The sequence below is a fragment of the Phalangium opilio genome, unplaced genomic scaffold (assembly GCF_054372755.1).
Source record: "Phalangium opilio isolate 3A_F unplaced genomic scaffold, DU_Popi_V2 ptg000031l_1, whole genome shotgun sequence".
Lineage (NCBI taxonomy): Eukaryota > Metazoa > Arthropoda > Arachnida > Opiliones > Phalangiidae > Phalangium > Phalangium opilio.
In genome coordinates this window covers 4,498,143-4,517,320 of record NW_028324158.1, presented here as the reverse complement: position 1 = coordinate 4,517,320, position 19,178 = coordinate 4,498,143, and the positions used below count along the sequence as shown (strand labels likewise).

At 37.7% G+C, this 19,178-nt stretch overlaps 1 protein-coding gene across 1 annotated transcript; it reads left to right on the top strand.

Annotated features, from left to right (window-relative positions):
• Window positions 1-3,646: 3,646 nt before the first annotated feature.
• LOC149690136 (ATP-binding cassette sub-family C member 1-like) lies at window positions 3,647-17,467 on the top strand. Its single transcript, XM_089870483.1, has 22 exons — window positions 3,647-3,694; window positions 7,723-7,903; window positions 8,459-8,610; window positions 8,673-8,786; window positions 8,866-9,003; window positions 9,065-9,205; window positions 9,786-9,844; window positions 10,218-10,334; window positions 10,407-10,568; window positions 10,636-10,810; window positions 10,947-11,201; window positions 11,785-11,988; window positions 12,146-12,313; window positions 14,212-14,302; window positions 14,373-14,737; window positions 14,823-14,990; window positions 15,053-15,255; window positions 15,369-15,450; window positions 15,511-16,035; window positions 16,169-16,368; window positions 16,433-16,559; window positions 16,694-17,467. Exons 1-22 carry the CDS (start codon window positions 3,647-3,649, stop codon window positions 17,465-17,467), a joined length of 4,449 nt encoding a protein of 1,482 aa, XP_089726609.1.
• Window positions 17,468-19,178: the final 1,711 nt, after the last annotated feature.

The window sequence follows — 19,178 nt, the reverse complement described above, 5'->3', positions numbered from 1 at the left end:
GTGAAGGGTACCCCTCTTGCCCACTTTCTTCAAATTTTGGGGTATATATACGATTCGTTTCCATTATAATAGTAAGGAAAAAGCGCAATTGCGAAAACCTTTGGTGGAGATCCCACCTTAGGGAGGTTAGACGTTTCTCGTAACCCTAGCTGATCGCCGCGTATATCCTAAAACCAAACGATGATAATGGAGTAGAAGCCAATGATATAGATTGGTGTCTATGTGGAATAGACTTTGTGGATGGTGGTGTTAGAAGCCAGTGTAACTGCAGACTGGTGTCAATGTGGGATTGACAAAGAATAGAAGATGGTGGTGGTGGAAGCCAGAAAAGTACCAGACCGGTGTTCATATGGGATGGACGAAGACCAAACATGGTGGTGTGAGAACTCAAGTATAGATTAGCCAAAGGAGAGAAATACAATTTTCCAAATTTCTGTGAACTGTCAATGCGGTCCGGAAATTGGGAACACGTTTGCTCCGATACGCAAACTGCGAACGCGGTCACGTGGGTGTAACAACGGACAGACAGACACACAGACAGACACACACACACACACACACACACACACACACACAGACAGACACGGCCGTTACAGAACCTCTCCTGGACTACGTCACACGGAGAGGTAAAAATTAGTTTCAATAAAATACATACTTGAGGTTATAATTACACAAGAACGAAACATCGACAGCCTAAGCCTTTGGAGAATGAAAATCTAGCAGACAAATAGGCCGCCTGATACCGCGGAGAACTTAAAGAACTATTTTTGCAGTGAATTGGTTAAAAGCTGTGTACTTGCGCAAAGTTTTCGCGGTTTTCTTGAGGTTGGTCGGACTCTCGTTACCAAAGCAGGCTCTAATGTCTACCTTCTCTCTTATTCCCTTCTGCCAATAGTTAATGTTATCAATACAGTTTAAACAGCACAATTAAGAAGTAAGTGTCCTATTCAAGGGTTTGAATAGATGGCAGTCAAAGCCAGGAAGATTTGATTACTTTGATACAGACTCCAATGTGAAAATAAAACGGCAGGGTTTCCTATCTTAAAAGGTTTTCACAACTCGATATTTACCTAAATAAAAGGTCCTGACTGACTGTTGAGAAGTTGGTACTAATAATCGAAACCTTTTTGAGTAGAACTAAGTGTACTGGACTGCCAGAAACTATAAAAATTTGCTCTTCTTACTTTGGGGTAGTTTTACTTCGATTCACCATTATTTCGCCATGTGTAAAGCAGCTAATTTATATGTTTTAAGTGCTCACAATTCAACGTTTCTGATAAGTCTGCCATAAGTTGGAGGGAGTGTTGTTTGGGTTAAGGCCTGTTAAGATGAGTCAACTTGAATTGAGTAAACTAGTTGCGACTTGTGAACTAAAGTTGGACAGGTCGAATTACCAAATTAAAAATTGATCACTGACCAATTTTTGCTGACTCAAGTTTTTGACCAATCTAGTTGAGTCAAACGTTGTATCGTCTTAAAATGCCTTAAGCGAAGTGTCAAGGACATGGGGTCTGATACATTTAGTTCCGGAGGTGCGGACCCCCAAATTCATTACAGTCATATTGCTCCTGAGTCCTGACTGGGATGGCAGTGTCTAGGGGACCCCGATGGTGTTAATCCGGTACTGCATACCCACAATTTTGGCAATAGCATGGACTCAAGGAACCGTACTTTGCATCATTCATGGCCTTGCAACAAAACATACTGAACTTAAATACGAAATCTATCCTTTTTTATGTAAAAATAAGGTTCAATAATTCCGAGGACCAGTATGAAATTTCACTAAACTGTCCTCTTTTGGTGTCCCTTAAGTATGCGTGTGTTTTTATTCACTTCAAAGAGTTTAAACACACAATAAAGCGTCAATTAGATTTAAACTTCCGAAATTTTACGAATATACTTTGAAATTGCTACCATCTGTCGGGTAAAGTCTTTCTTAATTTAGGATGAATTTTATCAAAATCATTTATCTTTTTAGTAAAATACATAATTAGTTAATGTTATCAACATCACGTAAACAGTCCAGTATAGATGTAAATGTCCTTTTCAAGGGATCGATTAGATGGCAGTCAACGACAGGAAGATTCGATTATATTTTCGAAACCCGCGGTGTTCGAAAATACGTTGCAACTAGGAGAATGAACTGCATGGTTTCTTATCTTATAGCGAATTCCACTGACTGCTCTCGGAGCGCTCCCATGGAGCAATAAATATAGGAGACCCTGATTTAGCAAAAACAGTCTTTAACGAAGCCGAGAGCTACTTCTCCCATTTATATGGCTCCATGGGAGCGCTCCGCGAGCAGTCAGTGGAAATCGCTATAAAGCAATCTTCGCTTATATAAACTAGATGGTCCAAGGGCCTTAATAGTAGCCACATCGTTATCTATTTAATTAGCACATAAATAAAAAGAGAAAAAAATCAAAGACCCTAAAAAAATCAGAAGTGTCCGACCCCACAGATAAAAATTCAAAAGTATCCGACCCCACAGATTAAGAGGTACCCTACCCCACATCACCCCGACATTTTAGAGATAAAACTTAACGATAAAGACTCGGGGTTTCTACCAAGTCTCCATGGCTCAGTGGTACAATGTCTTACTACTGCTTGAGCGACCAGGGTTCGAATCCCGGCTGCGACCAAGAAATTTTTTTATTGAAATGAAATATCTAACCGAGCTCAGTTATTCCTACGGGTGGGTTGAGGTACTATCGAATTCCTTTCAAGCTAAAATCTAACGATAACGAAAGTGAAAACCCCGGCCACTACTACTATTACAGCTACTACGGCTCGGGTCAAACTAAGAACCTATCGTATACTACGATGTGGCTAAAAACAAGCGTTTGGTTGAGACTAAACAGAAAATTGTTTATTTTAAAATATGCACAGTTAAGGCGGGGCGTTACCGTTGAGCGATTAGTCGGAGGTACTTATTTTAAATTATCCATGAAATTTCAAAATAATTGTAATTTTATTATTATTATTATTATTCTTATTAAACCATGATACGACAAAATGTAGTTGACTAATAAAGAATACTTTTAAAAACCTTGCATTTTTGTTGCCACTTTACTCACTTGGGCATTTTGGACTGGGTATGCCGCTTTGGCCGCAAATCCTCGGGTCTTAAAAAATCAGTGATACCACAGAGCAGGAAGCCAAAGGAACCCACAAAACCCCCTATATTTTTGGACCTATTCACCCGAGTTCAGGAGGAAAGTCACTTTGTAGGAGATCCACGTGACCCGCGCTTTGCTTTAAGAATCGCCAATGTTCTTTCCAAAAAGACTTGTTATCTGGAAATATTTGTAACTTGACACGCTGGCAAAGATAGTTACCACCCTCGATACAAACGTTTACATTATAAATAGAAAAGTTCCTCAAGTTTATGTTTAAGAAGATAGCCTAGTTTCGAAGTTTACTAGTGCCTTATTACTAGTTACTATTACCTGTCCTTGGGTTCATTTTCGTATGCTAAAACACATGTCGCTCTGTTAGAGTATCTTAGCATCGATGCCCTCTATCACCGTCTAGTGTACTGGAACTAAATTAAACACATGTTGTTTTCAGTATAGAGTGTGAAACGTTTCACAAGTATAACGCGTTTTACGTCTAGAAATACCGCCTCTCTACTCCGCAAAACAAAATGGCATCGTTACCTACTTTCCATCAATTTTGTCAATCGAGGTTTTGGGTAAGTAAGCGTTCGTCGAATCAACTCGAGTGGGTAATTAAACGCTTGTCGAATGGGTATTTATAAAATGGAAATATGGGAATTATGCTTCAACATGTCGATTCCTTTAGCAGTTCTGTAGCTATAAAGAGATGTTTCATATTTTAATATTAATATTTCAAATATGATGTTGACGTTTTAATTTAGATTTACTACATATATAGTCTAAACGTAGATTAGAACACAGTTGCAAAGGAAAATAACAATTTCATTGCTTCCATTGATGTTGGATCGGTTCGGATTGGATCAAATATTAATTACACCCTAGGTCCAAGCAAAGCTAAATACAATAAAATCATCAGTAATCAGTATCATTCTTGTGGGTAATCAGAAATCTCCGATAATCACTGGAAATCACGTGAAATCTTGAGAAAATCGGAAATAATCACATGATTTACTAGTAATCTTTTGTAATCACCTCGATAATCACACCTTTGGTGAAATAATCACATATAATCAATCGAGGCATCCGAAAATCCAAAATAACAAGACGACCCAAGGGCTCGTAATAGTAGCCACATCGTACGAGTGAATAGCCCCTCTATACCTTACCCTAATGAGTGAATAGCCCCTCTATACCTTACCCTAATGAGTGGATAACCCCTCTATACCTTACCCTAATGAGTGGATAACCCCTCTATACCTTACCCTAATGAGTGGATAACCCCTCTATACCTTACCCTAATGAGTGGATAACCCCTCTATACCTTACCCTAATGAGTGGATAACCCCTCTATACCTTACCCTAATGAGTGGATAACCCCTCTATACCTTACCCTAATGAGTGGATAACCCCTCTATACCTTACCCTAATGAGTGGATAACCCCTCTGTACCTTACCCTAATGAGTGGATAACCCCTCTATACCTTACCCTAATGAGTGGATAACCCCTCTATACCTTACCCTAATGAGTGGATAACCCCTCTATACCTTACCCTATCTTTTACAATGCTTAAATGATTTACCGTGCACAAAATCAGAGTGAATAGCCCTTCGATGTCCTTCTCTAAACAGTTATAAAATTATTTCCCGTATAAATTTACTTATGCTGTAATTGTAATACTACAATATTGTTTACAACATAGACTTATGCCGATGCACAGTTATCGGATCTTATAAATTTCTATCATGGACTTATGCCCAGAACGTATTGAAAGAGAATTAATTCGGTACAACACCCAACTTTAGTTCTTTCTTTGTGTAAACCCCAAACTTTTTATTGTATAGAAAGTTGTTCGGATTCTTAGAAAAGTCATGGCTTAAAGTATGAGAAATTTTAAAGAGAGACTAAAACTTTTCGTTTTAGGTAAGGCAATATGATAAATTTGTGTGTTCATAAAATAGTACAGATATTACTGTTTGCTCATTAATATTTTCACAATGCATCCGCATTGTACTGTTAGAGATAGATCATAAGCCTTTCCCCTTTAAAATCACCAATTAATGAAAAATATCACCTTAACACAATTTATCCCTTTTCACTCTAAGTACGTTCATAAACAAGTGACATTCGCATTGCACTTTTATAGACAAATCATAATCCCCACCCTTTGAAAATCAAAAATCCCTTTTTCACTCCCCCTTTAAAAAGACGAACGATACTTCTTCTTCTTCTTCAGACCAAGCCAAACTAATACCCCCATCGTTAGATGTACACCAAACGATGTGGCTAAAAATCATAATCAGTTGAAATAGAAATAATCACTGAATTCATCGAAATTCACGAAGAATTCAGTGGTAATCACGGCATTCACCAAAAAAATCACCGGGATTCATTGGAATTCAAAGTCAGTCTAAAGGATTTACTCCCATTTAACCCAAACCGTTTCTCCCAATTCCCATATCTCCCAATCCCATTTGACACAACACTATGTCTTTTCCCCCAATTTCTTTTCTCCCAATTCAGCATAAAACATATGTTAATAAATTCCAAGAGAATTTTTTGGTTTTATTAACAATGATATGTTTTACATATTCAGTTTAGTTTGAATTTCCATTTTATGATTTCTAGATATTCAAATGGAGTTTTTCTCCCCGCATCCAGTTCCCTTTTTAGTTGTTTTATTCTTTCCTCCTGAATCTTGTATTTTCTGTTTGGTGGTCGAACAGGTTTACCCCCCGTTTCACCCAATTTAAAACACCCAATTCCCAGTTCTCCTATTCCAATAAACCCAATATTGCATACCCAAAAAGACTCAAATAGAGTAGAATTTGATGGCTTTATTTATTTATTTATTTTTTCATTTCATAAGGGATACACTTACTTGAAGTGTATAACCGCTCCAAAGAGGAAGAGACATCATCCTAACCAAACCAAACCTAACCTAACATAACATAACAGTAATGTTTTGGAAAAGGCATATTATTTGAGAAGTCAATGAAGCTAAACGTCAATATTTTGGAAAAGGCGTAACATTGTTAAATGATTTATAAAATATTACTAACCTAACTTATCCAAACCAAACCTAACCTATCATAACAGTAATGTTTTGGAAAAGGCATATTATTTGAGAAGTCAATGAAGTTAAACATTAATATTTTGGAAAAGGCGTACCATAGTTAAGTGATTTATAAAACACGAACTTTCTCGTGGATCTAGCAGAAAAATATAATACATTTAGAATAACACTTCACATTAATTGGTAGGAAAATTATTTAACCTAACCTAACCAAACCTAACCTAACCTAACCAAACCTAACCTAACCAAACCTAACCTAACCAAACCTAACCTAACCTAACCAAACCTAACCTAACCTAACCAAACCTAACCAAACCAAACCTAACCTAACCAAACCTAACCTAACCTAACCTAACCTAACCTAACCTAACCTAACCTAACCTAACCTAACCTAACCTAACCTAACCTAACCTAACCTAACCTAACCTAACCTAACCTAACCCAACCTAACCTAACCTAACCTAACCTAACCTATTCGCATTAAAAATAATCAAAGTCGTTTTGAAAGCAACCCTTTGCAGCATAAAATATTAGACGAAACCATTCGATTGGGAGAAATGAGAATTGAATAGTTTGGGATAAAAATTCCGATTGGGAAATATAAGATTGGGAGAACTGGGAATCGGAAAGTTTGGGATAAAAATGTATTTTGGGAAACACATAATTGGGAGAAATGGGACCATACCGTCTAAAGATTATGGAAATCATCGAAAATATTCGTAAGCACAGAAATCGAGGAATTCGTTTAGTAATCATCGGAATTCACATAAAAATTCAGAAAACAGTAATCGGGACGTTTTTTATTACGTTTCATGCGGACATTATTCCATAAAGAAGTGTTTTTTAATTTCTGGCCGCCATTTGAAAAGATGGCAACAAATCGAACCCGAAAGATCATTCAGCCCGTCTATAGGTTAAAGGAAACCAGTGTACTAAATAAATCTGTTGAAACGCGCGGACTTTGCTGCATAGAGTAGATTTTTTGCATTTCTGGGCGCCATTTTTTAAGATGGCGGCGGATTGTAAAAATCTTTCTTAGTACGCGCCTACTACTTACGAGTGACGTTCCTGCAAATTTTCAGCCTTCTAGGGCAAGTGGTTTGGGCTGGGCGTTGATTATCAGTCAGTCTGTCAGTCAGTCAGGACTGATTTATATAGAAATAGATTTCCTAATTAGCGAAGAAACATAAGCCATTCTAAATCAAAATTATAAGGCGATAACATGCTTCACACTAAGCACGACACTGACGGCGGTCTGACAGCTATTACCATCAACCGGAACTTCCGTAGGTTAACATAACTCTAGATCTGGGCTAATGGTCAAACTATACTTGCAAAACAGAGCTATAGATGGCGGGCTTGGATGTCTTGGAAGAAAACGCTGTTTACAAAAGCATAACCTACGTTCAGTACTTATAGGGAGCTGTAATATGATCCACTTATGGTAAAGGAGATAAAAGTGCTCCGGGCTGGCGAGGTTTCTACGAACTTTGACGATTACGCCCGAAGGTCTATTGGTTTCTTTTAAGCTGCATAGTATCGATGGGACTAAAACTTTCACCCGAATACTAGTAGTAGTAGTAGTAGTAGTAGTAGTAGTAGTATCAACAAAGACGAATAGACTTATCAGAAGTGTGAAATTACGTAAAGCGTTGGCAAAGTGTGATTCCAGTTGCCAAGCGGCTAAAGAAAACGTCGTTTCCCTCACTGGTATACTAGGATATTCCACTAAAAGTAAATTTATAACTACGTAAACGATGTGGCTTCAATTGGGCTTACCCTTCTTGTTTTTTGCAAGTTTTTTCCAATGAATCGGTGAAACGGAGGGCTATTATAGACCCTATTCCACGATTTACATATACAAAAAAATTGTTCACAGAAAAATATTTCTTTTCAATTTTCAATAAAATTCATAGACGAAAGACTAGACAATGTGACTCGTGTTGACTAGAATAAGTAGCAAAACGAACTGGCAGGGATATTTTAACAATTTTAAAAGATTTACTACAAAAGAAATTTTTCCCAATCAAAACAATTAATCGATCTAAACAAATCTTAAACACTCTGGTTTTCACCTTTCAGTTAGATTTTGAAAGTACGCTTTCAATTTTAGAAGTTTACTGCGCATTTGCCTAGGTGTCTAAAACAACAACTAACTCAACCAATCTGGAAATTTGTATTAAATAAGCCAGTTAGCAACAAATTTATAAAATTGAACGTACGTTACTGACACATTTCAGGACGCAAATTTAACGTGGTATACAGATAATCCCGACTTCACGCCATGCTTCCAGAAAACAGTTTTGGTTTGGATGCCATGCGCGGTGCTTTGGTTATTTCTTCCTTTAGAAATATACCTACTGTTAAAATCAAAGCAAAGACGTGTCCATTTTTCAAGCCTCAACATCACAAAAATTGTGAGAATATGGTGAAATGGCCACAACCAAAGCTAATTTTTTTTCTCCACTAATGTTTTCAGTTTTTGATATTATTGCTTGCAATCTTAAGTGCACTGAAATTCGGGAGACAAGTTTACCAGGGTGATTTCAGCGTGGTTGACAATTTAGCAGCAACGATTAAGCTGGCAACTTACGTAAGAATGATTTTATTAAAAGCGATGACTTAATTTCAGAAACATTTACCTTATGTTCTATACTATATCATCTTTTCAGTTATTGGCAAGCTTTTTCTCTATATATGGGAAGAAGGTTGGCACAGTGTCTTCGGGAATTGAGTTGTTATTTTGGTTTCTAACGACAGTCGCCGAAACAATAACGTACAGATCAGCCATAATAGAATATTACTTCAAAGTGAGTTTACAATTTTAGAAGTGTAAATTTTAATTGCCATTAAAAAAGAACAACTATATAGAATCATCAAGATGATTATACCGCCTTTGTTATGGAAATGGTCAACTTCCCACTTATAGTAGTCACCCTTTTCTTGAACATGATGACTGACAGCGGAACACGGGACTATAAGAATGTTTACGAAATGGGCGAGTCAATTAAGGTCTGTATTTCACGGGAGCACAACTGATTGAAAGACATTTTGGTGACGACGACAATTTGGACGATCGAAAATTGTGTGGCAATGAAACAGTCCGAGCGTCAATTGGGTGATTGTAAAAATGCATACACCTTGAAAAAGTTTCAGATGGTCAAAATTTCACGTTGCTTAGGTCAGGTCAGGCTAGATTAGGCTAGGTTAGGTTCAGTTGGGTCAGGTTAGGCTAGGTTAGGTTCAGTTTGGTCAGGTTAGGCTAGGTTAGGTTCAGTTGGGTCAGGTTAGGCTAGGTTAGGTTCAGTTGGGTCAGGTTAGGTTAGGTGAGGTTAGGTTTGGGTTTGTATTGTATTTCACCAAACTTAAGGTTTTTCTACAATTTAGCAATTTTTAAGAAATTAAATTTCGATTCACCAAAATCACGTTCAGTCGATTTTATATCCACCCAGTTGTCGGACACACAATTTTAAGACCTCGAAATTGTTAGACACCCAGTCGTTGTCACCCAAATGTCTTTCACCCAGTTGTGGTAGACCTGTATATCAAGATCTGTTATCATTTTCTTGTAAATAATAAGAACTAATTTTAGAAATCTCCCGAAGAAGAAGCATCATTTTTGTCAAGAATGTCTTTTTCCTGGCTGAACAGGTAAATATAATTTTTTATATGGGGTGTATTCAGATTATTTAAATGAAACGCAAATGAATAACAGTTTAACTTAAATTCAGTCCTACTCATTACCCATTAAAAAGCACAAGAAACTTTTGAAACATAATTTTAGATATCGTAAATCTACATTCAACATATGACGTAACTGCAAAAACACGTATAATCTGTTTGTAAAATAAGTTTTACACAATATTTCCTAGCCCCACCGCCGCTTAGTTAAAGGGGTTCAGAACTACGACGCTCAAACAATGAATTCTGCTATTCATTCCAATTTTCTTTTTTAATAAATAAATTCCCGCGGGTTTAAGGTTTATCATGGGATGATTTAAATATTTTTTAATATGACATTTAGTTTCATATTAAATGGCTGGAGAGAACCAATGGAGCCATCGGACGTATACGAGTTAAATGATTCAGAGAAAGCGCTAACAGTTTCGCTTATGTTTGAAAAGTATTGGCAATACAATCGGTATGTGTCCTTAAAAGTAACGAGTGTCCAAAGAAAACTATTAATAATGAGACTTAATTTTCGTGGGTAAAGTGATGAAATGGGTGACCAGAAAATGAAATCCAAGAGATCAATAAATCAAAACTATTCTATTGGGATTGCTTTATTCAAAACAATTTGGCCCTTTTTCTTGGCTGGAGGAATTTTACAAATTTTGGCCGACGTTGTAGCATACAGTAGCACGGCAATTGTCAGGTATTTTAATTAAAAAACTGATTTTAAACTAGTCAAGAAAAATACATTATGCTACATACGTATTCAGATGGACAATCGCCTACTCGTCGAGTGAAGAGCCACTGTGGGTGGGCATATTCTACGCTTGTCTAATAGGTTTGGCCGGTATATTACAAACGTTTTTCCTGGAAGGCAGCGCCTTTTTTCATACCAAACTAGGACTTAGACTTAAATCAGTAACCATGAATGCACTCTACAAAAAGGTAAATTTACGAAGAACGTTTTTTCTCAAACGCTTGTCAGAGGATAAACGTTATTGTCTGAGTAGTCAATGTGTTGACGAGAAATCCAGAGCAGCCAAGCACGAAAACTAATATACGCAATAATATTTTTTCACAGACACTTCGCTTGTCCAGTCGAGACATAAGCAAGCTAAACATGGGCGCCATTCTAAATACGATTTACGTTGATACGGAAAAATTCCTATTACTGATCCAGTATACGGGATGCCTTTGGTCAATGCCGGCCCAAGTTAGTCTGTGCACGTACTTCCTATACCAAGAACTGGGTGTTTCGGCCTTTGCCAGTACGGGAATATTAATACTACTGGTACCATTCAACTTCGTAATATCTTGGAAACTTAAACAGGCCCAGGTAAGAATCTTAAAAGAACCATTTTTAATAAGGTTATAAGACGTTGCGCTTCGCTTGAAAAACCAACTTTATCATGCGTAAAGCGTAAGGAGTCGTCGGGGAGACCTAGGCTAGTTTCCTTGAAAACAACACAAGTGGTCTTATTATTTATATCGGGCTAATCACTAGTTTTCTTACTGGACAATGTCGGCTCATTAGACATCTGCACTTAATGGGCACTGATGGTGCCCGGACGAAGCGGAAACCTTTAGTATAGGTGCATGACGTCGGAACACGTCACTCCCTTCAACAATAGCATAAGTTTTATTTCACAATCATACAACGGTGATTGAAACAATAGGGTAGGGAGTGGGCATGAGTGATCTAATCTCATTAATGTCAGCAGGATGATTCCATTGATGTGCCTTTCGAGAGGCGCTTATATGTGTATAAGGGACATGGTTTCAAAAGAAAGTGTTATACGCGTGCAATACGACGACACTTTGCTTAGAGGATGGAATTACTGATAGAAATTTGAAAATATTAAACTGTGAAGGCTTTCATCACGCTTTCCGTTTATGTTTACAAATTAAATTGTTCATAGGTAACGCTGATGAAAAGAAAGGATAGAAGAATAAAACTAATGAGTGAAATATTGAACGGAATTCGCGTCTTGAAGTTGAACGCCTGGGAATCATCTTTCCAAAGAATCATCGAGAAACTTAGAAGTAAAGAAATAATACAGTTGAAGAAACTATTATATTTGAAACTGGCATCTATTTCGTCATTTTACGCAACAAACTCGCTTGTAAGTTGTATCCTTAATTTCTTCGTTTATTGGTCACGAAGTTAGCTTCCATAGCGAGTATTTTCCCTACTCCTTGTCAATTTACTTTTATGTTGGCCCGTAAGTTCAAGAATAAAATTCTATCTTATAGAAAATATGTTTCTCGTGTACTTTCAAGGTTATTCTGGCAAGTTTCGCCATGTTCGTGCTGATTGACGACATCAACGTTCTCACTTCGACAAAAGCCTTCGTTTCCTTGCAGTTGTTTGGGCTTTTAGGCTCAACAGTATTTAATTTACCCGAAGCAATTAATGCTGTAGTAATGGTAAAATATCTACAAGAGACTTAAACCACCGCCAGGCCCACAGAGACTACAGAACTCAGCTTTGAATTATCATACTGACAACTAAAAATAATTTTATAAAAGTATGGTGTATATTGAGCTTCGTTCTTTGTAGAGACGAGTCGGGTCGACTTTCTTTTCGACCCGACCCGGCCCGAGTCCAACTTTAAAATTATAAACTTAACCCGACCCGGCCCGAGTCCAACTTTAAAATTATAAACTTAACCCGACCCGGCCCGAGTCCAACTTTAAAATTATAAACTTAACCCGACCCGGCCCGAGTCCAACTTTAAAATTATAAACTTAACCCGACCCGGCCCGACTCCAACTTTAAAATTATAAACTTAACCCGACCCGGCCCGAGTCCAACTTTAAAATTATAAACTTAGCCCGACCCGACCCGACCCGAAAAAAAAAATTAAAATAAAAACCCGACCCGGAAAATTTTGAAATTAATTTTGCCCGACCCGACCCGAACCCGTTTCGGGTCGGGTCTCGTCGAAAAAGCCCGATTAAATTGGGGGCCCGACTCGTCTCTAGTTAGGTGTAGCGACGAGTCGGGTCGACTTTCTTTTCGACCCGACCCGGCCCGAGTCCAACTTTAAAATTATAAACTTAACCCGACCCGACCCGACCCGAAAAAAAAATTAAAATAAAAACCCGACCCGACCCGACCTGGAAAAAAAAAATTAAAATAAAAATCCGACCCGACCCGACCCGGAAAAAGCCCGATTAAATCGGGGGCCCGACTCGTCTCTAGTTCTTTGGTCTTTAGGTTCATCTGGTTAAAACTATAATTATGCATAAATTATAAATTTCGCTTTTAATGCAATCTCGAAAGACACAGTCTTGAGCGACACAAACGCAAAGCGCAAAAGATCAAAGAAACAACAAATAGAAAAAATATAGCTCGAAGTCACATTTAAATGTTAAAGACAATTTCGTCGAACAGTTTTTCTAGAAGGCAAAAATCACGATGAACCGTTTTTAAAAGAGAAAACATTTTGTACAACAGTTTTTCAGAAAACCAAATTTTGTTGATCTGTTTTTCTTCAGAAAAAATTTGACAATTAGCTCAAATATATTATGACATAAAGAACGCGGTTTATCACACATTTATTAGGACCTCATTCGCAGCAAAGATTTGCCCTTGGCACGAGTTTGTATATCATAACTAGCTGTTACCCGCGGCGTCGCTCGCGTGTAATAAGAACTTCCATCAAAATGATACAAAGAATGGGTAGATTTTACTGATGACTAATATTTTTGTAGCACCCTGGAGCGAAGGCACTCGGCGTTGCCAGTCAGACCGTCGGGACATTTTTTATTACTTTTCACGCGGACATTGTTCCATAAAGAAGGGTTTTTTATTTTTCGGCCGCCATAGCAATTAACAAATCGAACCTAAAAGACCATTCAGTCCGTCTATAGGTTAAAGGAAACCCATGTACTAAATATCTGTGAAATCGGTTGAAACGCGCGGACTTTGTTGCATAGAGAAGAGTTTTTACATTCCTGGCGCCATTTTTTAAGATGGCGGCGGATTGGAAAAATCTTTCTTTGTACGCGCCTACTACTTATGAGTAACGTTCCTGCAAATTTTCAGCCTTCTAGGGCAAGCGGTTTGGGCTGGGCATTGATTATCAGTCAGTCAGGACTTTGATTTATATAAATATAGATTTTCGATGCAACGGGATTATTTATATCTAAAAAGTGTCAAGTCGAGATTGTGTTTATCGAGTATCTCCTCTGCGTACGGTAAAGGAATTGAAGCTGTTTCAGAATTTAAGGAATAGTCTTTATTTAGTCAGTAACTTTGTTAAGCTGCAATGTTTTGTGCATTGTTTTGTGCATTGTTTTTAAGTGTTCATAACTCATTCGGAAAATATCAATCATTTCAGGTAAAAGTTTCTGTTTCGAGAATAAGTCACATATTAAACAGCAACGAGACTGAAGATTATATATGTCGCAACGGGAACGACAATAAAAACTGTAACACTTGACACCTTTTAGAACTTTAAAGAATCTTCAGTGAATAAAATTAAAAACCATTACCTTCCAGGTATCGATATTTCAAACGGTGCATTTAGTTGGGACGCGGAAGGAGGAGGTTTTTTAAAAGACATCAACTTGAAAGTTGCTCGTGGTTCTTTGGTCGCCGTCGTGGGTCCAGTGGGTTGTGGCAAGTCTTCATTATTGTCCGCTTTGGTTTGTGATATGAAGAAGATGCAAGGGGAAGTGAAGGTGGTAGGGACAGTAGGCTACGTCACGCAACAACCCTGGATACAGAACACTTCACTCAGGAAGAATATCCTCTTCACTGATGACATGGACCAAAAAAAATACAACCAAGTCATTCAGGCGTGCGCCCTAGAATCAGATCTGGACTATTTGCCAGCCCACGACCAGACGGAGATCGGGGAAAGAGTTTGTATACTTTCAAATCCTTGCGTTTTGTTTTGTTTGTTTCATGGTTAAGATAAGACTCCTGATCAGATAGTTAAATACATAGGGTATCAATCTGAGTGGTGGTCAAAAGCAAAGAGTTAACGTTGCTCGAGCAATCTACCGGAATGACGATATTTATCTCTTGGACGACCCTTTGGGGGCAGTGGATTCTCACGTAGCCAAACATATATTCAATGAAGTAATTGGACCAAATGGATTACTTAAAGATAAGGTTGGTCTTGGATTAAAACGAAACTTACTTTCATTAAAATAAATACAAAATTACGGTTGTAGACGAGAATTCTTGTGACGCATAACCTAACGTTCCTGCGAGAAGTGAACGAAATTCTTTTCATGAAAGATGGAAAAATAATACAGAGAGGAACTTACGAAGAAATTATGCGGGTTGAAGGAATTGCGAAAGAGTATTTCACCCAACACATGAGCAACAATGAGCAAAAAGCTGACATGAACCCAAATTTAGACAATTACCAAAGGTTATTTGTAGACACTTATCTAAACACTAGGCATTTATGGCTTTGATTCCATTTTTATTAATATATTTTGAAATCACAAAAATAATTTTATTTTCTTTTAATTATTAAAACAGCGGACAAGCAAAACCAAAAGTATCAGAATTGCCCTCGTTGCAAGCGAAGCTAACAACTAAAGAAGTTTTGAAAAAAGGCAAGGTACGTTTACTACTAACGAGTTACACCCCGGATATTTTAAATGAATTCTAAAATTTTCAGACCTCACTGACAGTGTATATAAGATACATCAAAGCTATGGGCATCTTTTCATTTGTAATGATGATGATTCTTCACGCCTCTACGGCGGTGTTTTACGTAGTGCCAGGCTATTGGCTATCATTGTGGAGCGAGGACACGAAAGAGGGAGATCAAGTGGACCCTCATTTAAGAACAGTTCGTCTGACAGTATATGGGCTTTTATCAGTTTGCCAAATAGTAGTGTCCTGCGTGGCAGGGCTATTTTCCTTACGCGGTTCTCTACGGGCTTCGATGATCTCACACACTGATATGCTAAGAGCTCTTTTACTTTCACCATTGTCCTTTTTTGACACTACTCCGACCGGCCGCGTTCTAAATCGCTTTTCTCAAGATATGGATGCAGTAGACCAGCAAATACCCACCATGCTAAGAGCGTTTGGTATCAATTTGATGAATACTCTTGGAACTTCTATCGCTGTTGCGGTTCGCATACCGGCGTTTATTATTGCATTATTGACAGTATCTTTTGCCTGCATATTATTTCAGGTAAGTCTGATTAATTGTTCTTCTTCAAATACACTACTTTTATCCAAAGTTTTCTCTTGCATGTTTATTTTAAATTCCTAGTCCAAATCATAAAGTTCAACTTTCACGTAACTAATTTTTAAGTGTTTAACAGCGTTTTTTCATAGCAACTAATCGCCAACTGAAAAGAATTTACGCAACGAGAAACTCTTTTCTGTTCTCGCACGTTTCCGGGTCGTTATCTGGTATCACAGTAATTAGAACTTGCAGTGCCGGAAAAAACTTTCAAAACCAGTTTGAAAAACTAATTGACGACAGCGTTGCCACCAATTATGCCTTGTACATGTGTGAAAGGTTAGTGGTGTTCATCTATGATTTGCTGAATGAAACCAAGTGAAATCACGCCTTTATGTTTAAGATGGCTAGGGTTACGGTTCAATTTATTGGGAAATGTCTTACTGTTTTGCGCCTCTTTATTCACTGTTTTGGGCAAAGACACTTTATCACCAGGAATTGTTGGATTTATCATAAGCAACGCTAGAATGGTATCAATTATATTTTTTAGATGTTCAATAGATTCCTTCGATCTTCACATATTTAGCTTTCGTTGTTCTAATTATGGCAGTTTCAGTGGTCCATAGAAATTTTCTTACCATTGATGTACATTTTTGTTCCGTAGCTAGTACAACACATAATAAGGGCAACGAACATTGGTGTAGCTTTAGAAACTAGTATTGTTGCAGTCGAGAGGATTGACGAGTATTGTAGTTTACCGTCAGAAGCTGGATATAACAAATCAGGAGCTCAGATACCTCCAAAATGGCCAGAACGGGGAGAAGTCAAATTTCAAGACTACAACACAAGATATCGTGAAGAATTGGACTTTGTCTTGAAGGACATTAATTTGAAGATCGAGGCAGGGGAGAAGGTGGGCGTGGTGGGTAGAACAGGAGCGGGAAAGTCGTCGTTGACGTTGGCGTTGTTTCGCCTGATCGAAGCTGCGCACGGCAATATCGTGGTGGACGGAATGGATATAAGTAAAATAGGCTTGTCGGAGTTGCGTTCGAGGCTGACCATCATTCCCCAAGAGCCCGTCATGTTCTCGGGTACAATCAGACTCAACCTCGATCCCTTTGAGCAATGCGACGACCAACGACTGTGGGTCGCTCTCGAACACTCGCATCTCAAGCCCTTGGTTGCGTCGCTTGAGCAAGGACTCGATCACCCAGTCGCCGAAGGTGGACAGAACCTGAGCGTCGGTCAGCGACAGTTGATCTGCTTGGCAAGGGCTTTGTTAAGGAACACGAAAATCCTCATCTTAGACGAAGCAACGGCCTCTGTTGACATGGATACCGATGACCTCATTCAAGACACCATCAGGAAAGAGTTCGCGGGCTCCACAGTCATCACCATCGCGCACAGAATAAACACTATCTTGGACTATGACAAGTAATTTGTGTAACAAACTTACTAACTAAGACTACAAAGTTTTTGACTTTTGCTTCTTAACTTTTACAGAGTGATAGTCTTGGAACAGGGCCGAATTATGGAGCCTGACTCTCCACAAACTCTTCTGAACAATGATCAATCAATTTTCCATGAACTGGCCAAAAATTCTAAAATTATCTAGATTATTTAAACTTTCACTGCTGCAATGGGAAATTCGAAGCCCTTATCTTAAACTGATCTTATTCTCATTTTGTTAACAGAACTTCGTAAGCACTTAACTCACTCACAGAATTATTACCCTTAATTTTTAAAGTGAAAATGTAAGAGCTAAATAAATTTTTAAATCGATATAGATAAACAAAAAGCTTCCGTTTATTTCTAAGCCTTACTTTTGGAAACATTAATAGAATTAAGGACTAGACATCATGTGAGGTTTCAGCAGACAGCGCCCGATTTTCATTTGTAAAAGATCCTTGTGGTTTAATTGGTCTGATGTAAGTTTAACTAATAGCGTATTCCATTTACTGCTCTGAGGCACTCTCTGAAACATTTTGTTTGTTCCACGCGCTTCAATTTCCTTAGTCCATTGCCGGAGCTCTCGACCCTAGATCAGCTCGAAGCAGATCAATACTACACAGATCTCTCCTGGATTGATTTTGATGAATCTTCGACAGTTTCTCATTTAATAAAAACTTGTTAATTTAAAAGTATTCCGAAAACTACCTTCTGTGTATCGACAGAAACCATTTCACTTAAAATACCATGCTTTTTCATTTTGAAGCTAAGCCTAAAAATATATTTCTTTCTTTTAAATTACATTACAGGTGGATGGTTTACCAAATATAAACGTTAGTCATAGCACATCAACTTCCGAAACGTTAAAAACTTATTATCATTGAAACTTATACCGCGGCAATAAGTATATAGAGTCCATATAAGAACGGAGAACATTCAAAACGGAATTGATCTTTAGTTCCCTAATCTTACATTATTCTACATACTACCCTTATGCATAGCCTGGATAGCCACAATATTGGCAAAAGTAAGCGCTCAAGGAACCTAACTTGGCTTTTCATACAGTCAGGCAAAGATATAAAATGGGTTCATCATTTATGGCCTTGCAACGAAACATATAAACGTTAGTCATAGCACATCAACTTCCGAAACGTTAAATTATTATCATTGAAACTTATACCGCGGCATTAAGTATATAGAGTCCATATAAGAACGGAGAACATTCAAAACGGAATTGATCTTTAGTTCCCTAATCTTACATTATTCTACATACTACCCTTATGCATAGCCTGGATAGCCACAATATTGGCAAAAGAAAGCGCTCAAGGAACCTAACTTGGCTTTTCATACAGTCAGGCAAAGATATAAAATGGGTTCATCATTTATGGCCTTGCAGCGAAATATACTGAACTTAAATACAAAGCTTTCCTTTTATGTTTTAAAATAAGGTTCAATAATTATGGGGACACGTTTAAAATTTCACTAAACTTTCCTCTTTGGTGGCAACTAAGAATTTACGTGTTTTTATTCATTTCGAACAATTTAGACAGACAATATATTGAAAATTGGTTTACAAGCTTCTGAATTTTTTTATGAATATACTTTGAAATTGCTACCATCTGTCGGGTAAAATGTTTCTTTATTTAGGATGAATTTTATCAAAACAATTTAATTTTGATATAAAATTAATCAATAGTTAA

What these genes read in the sequence shown, in the direction of transcription:
- LOC149690136 (XM_089870483.1), top strand. Translation starts at nt 3,647, where the DNA reads ATGGCATCGTTACCTACTTTCCATCAATTTTGTCAATCGAGGTTTTGG. An exon ending in AGTAGCACGGCAATTGTCAG is followed by an intron (nt 10,569 to 10,635) that starts GTATTTTAATTA and finishes ATACGTATTCAG; the next exon opens with ATGGACAATCGCCTACTCGT. An exon ending in TAAAATATCTACAAGAGACT is followed by an intron (nt 12,314 to 14,211) that starts TAAACCACCGCC and finishes CAATCATTTCAG; the next exon opens with GTAAAAGTTTCTGTTTCGAG.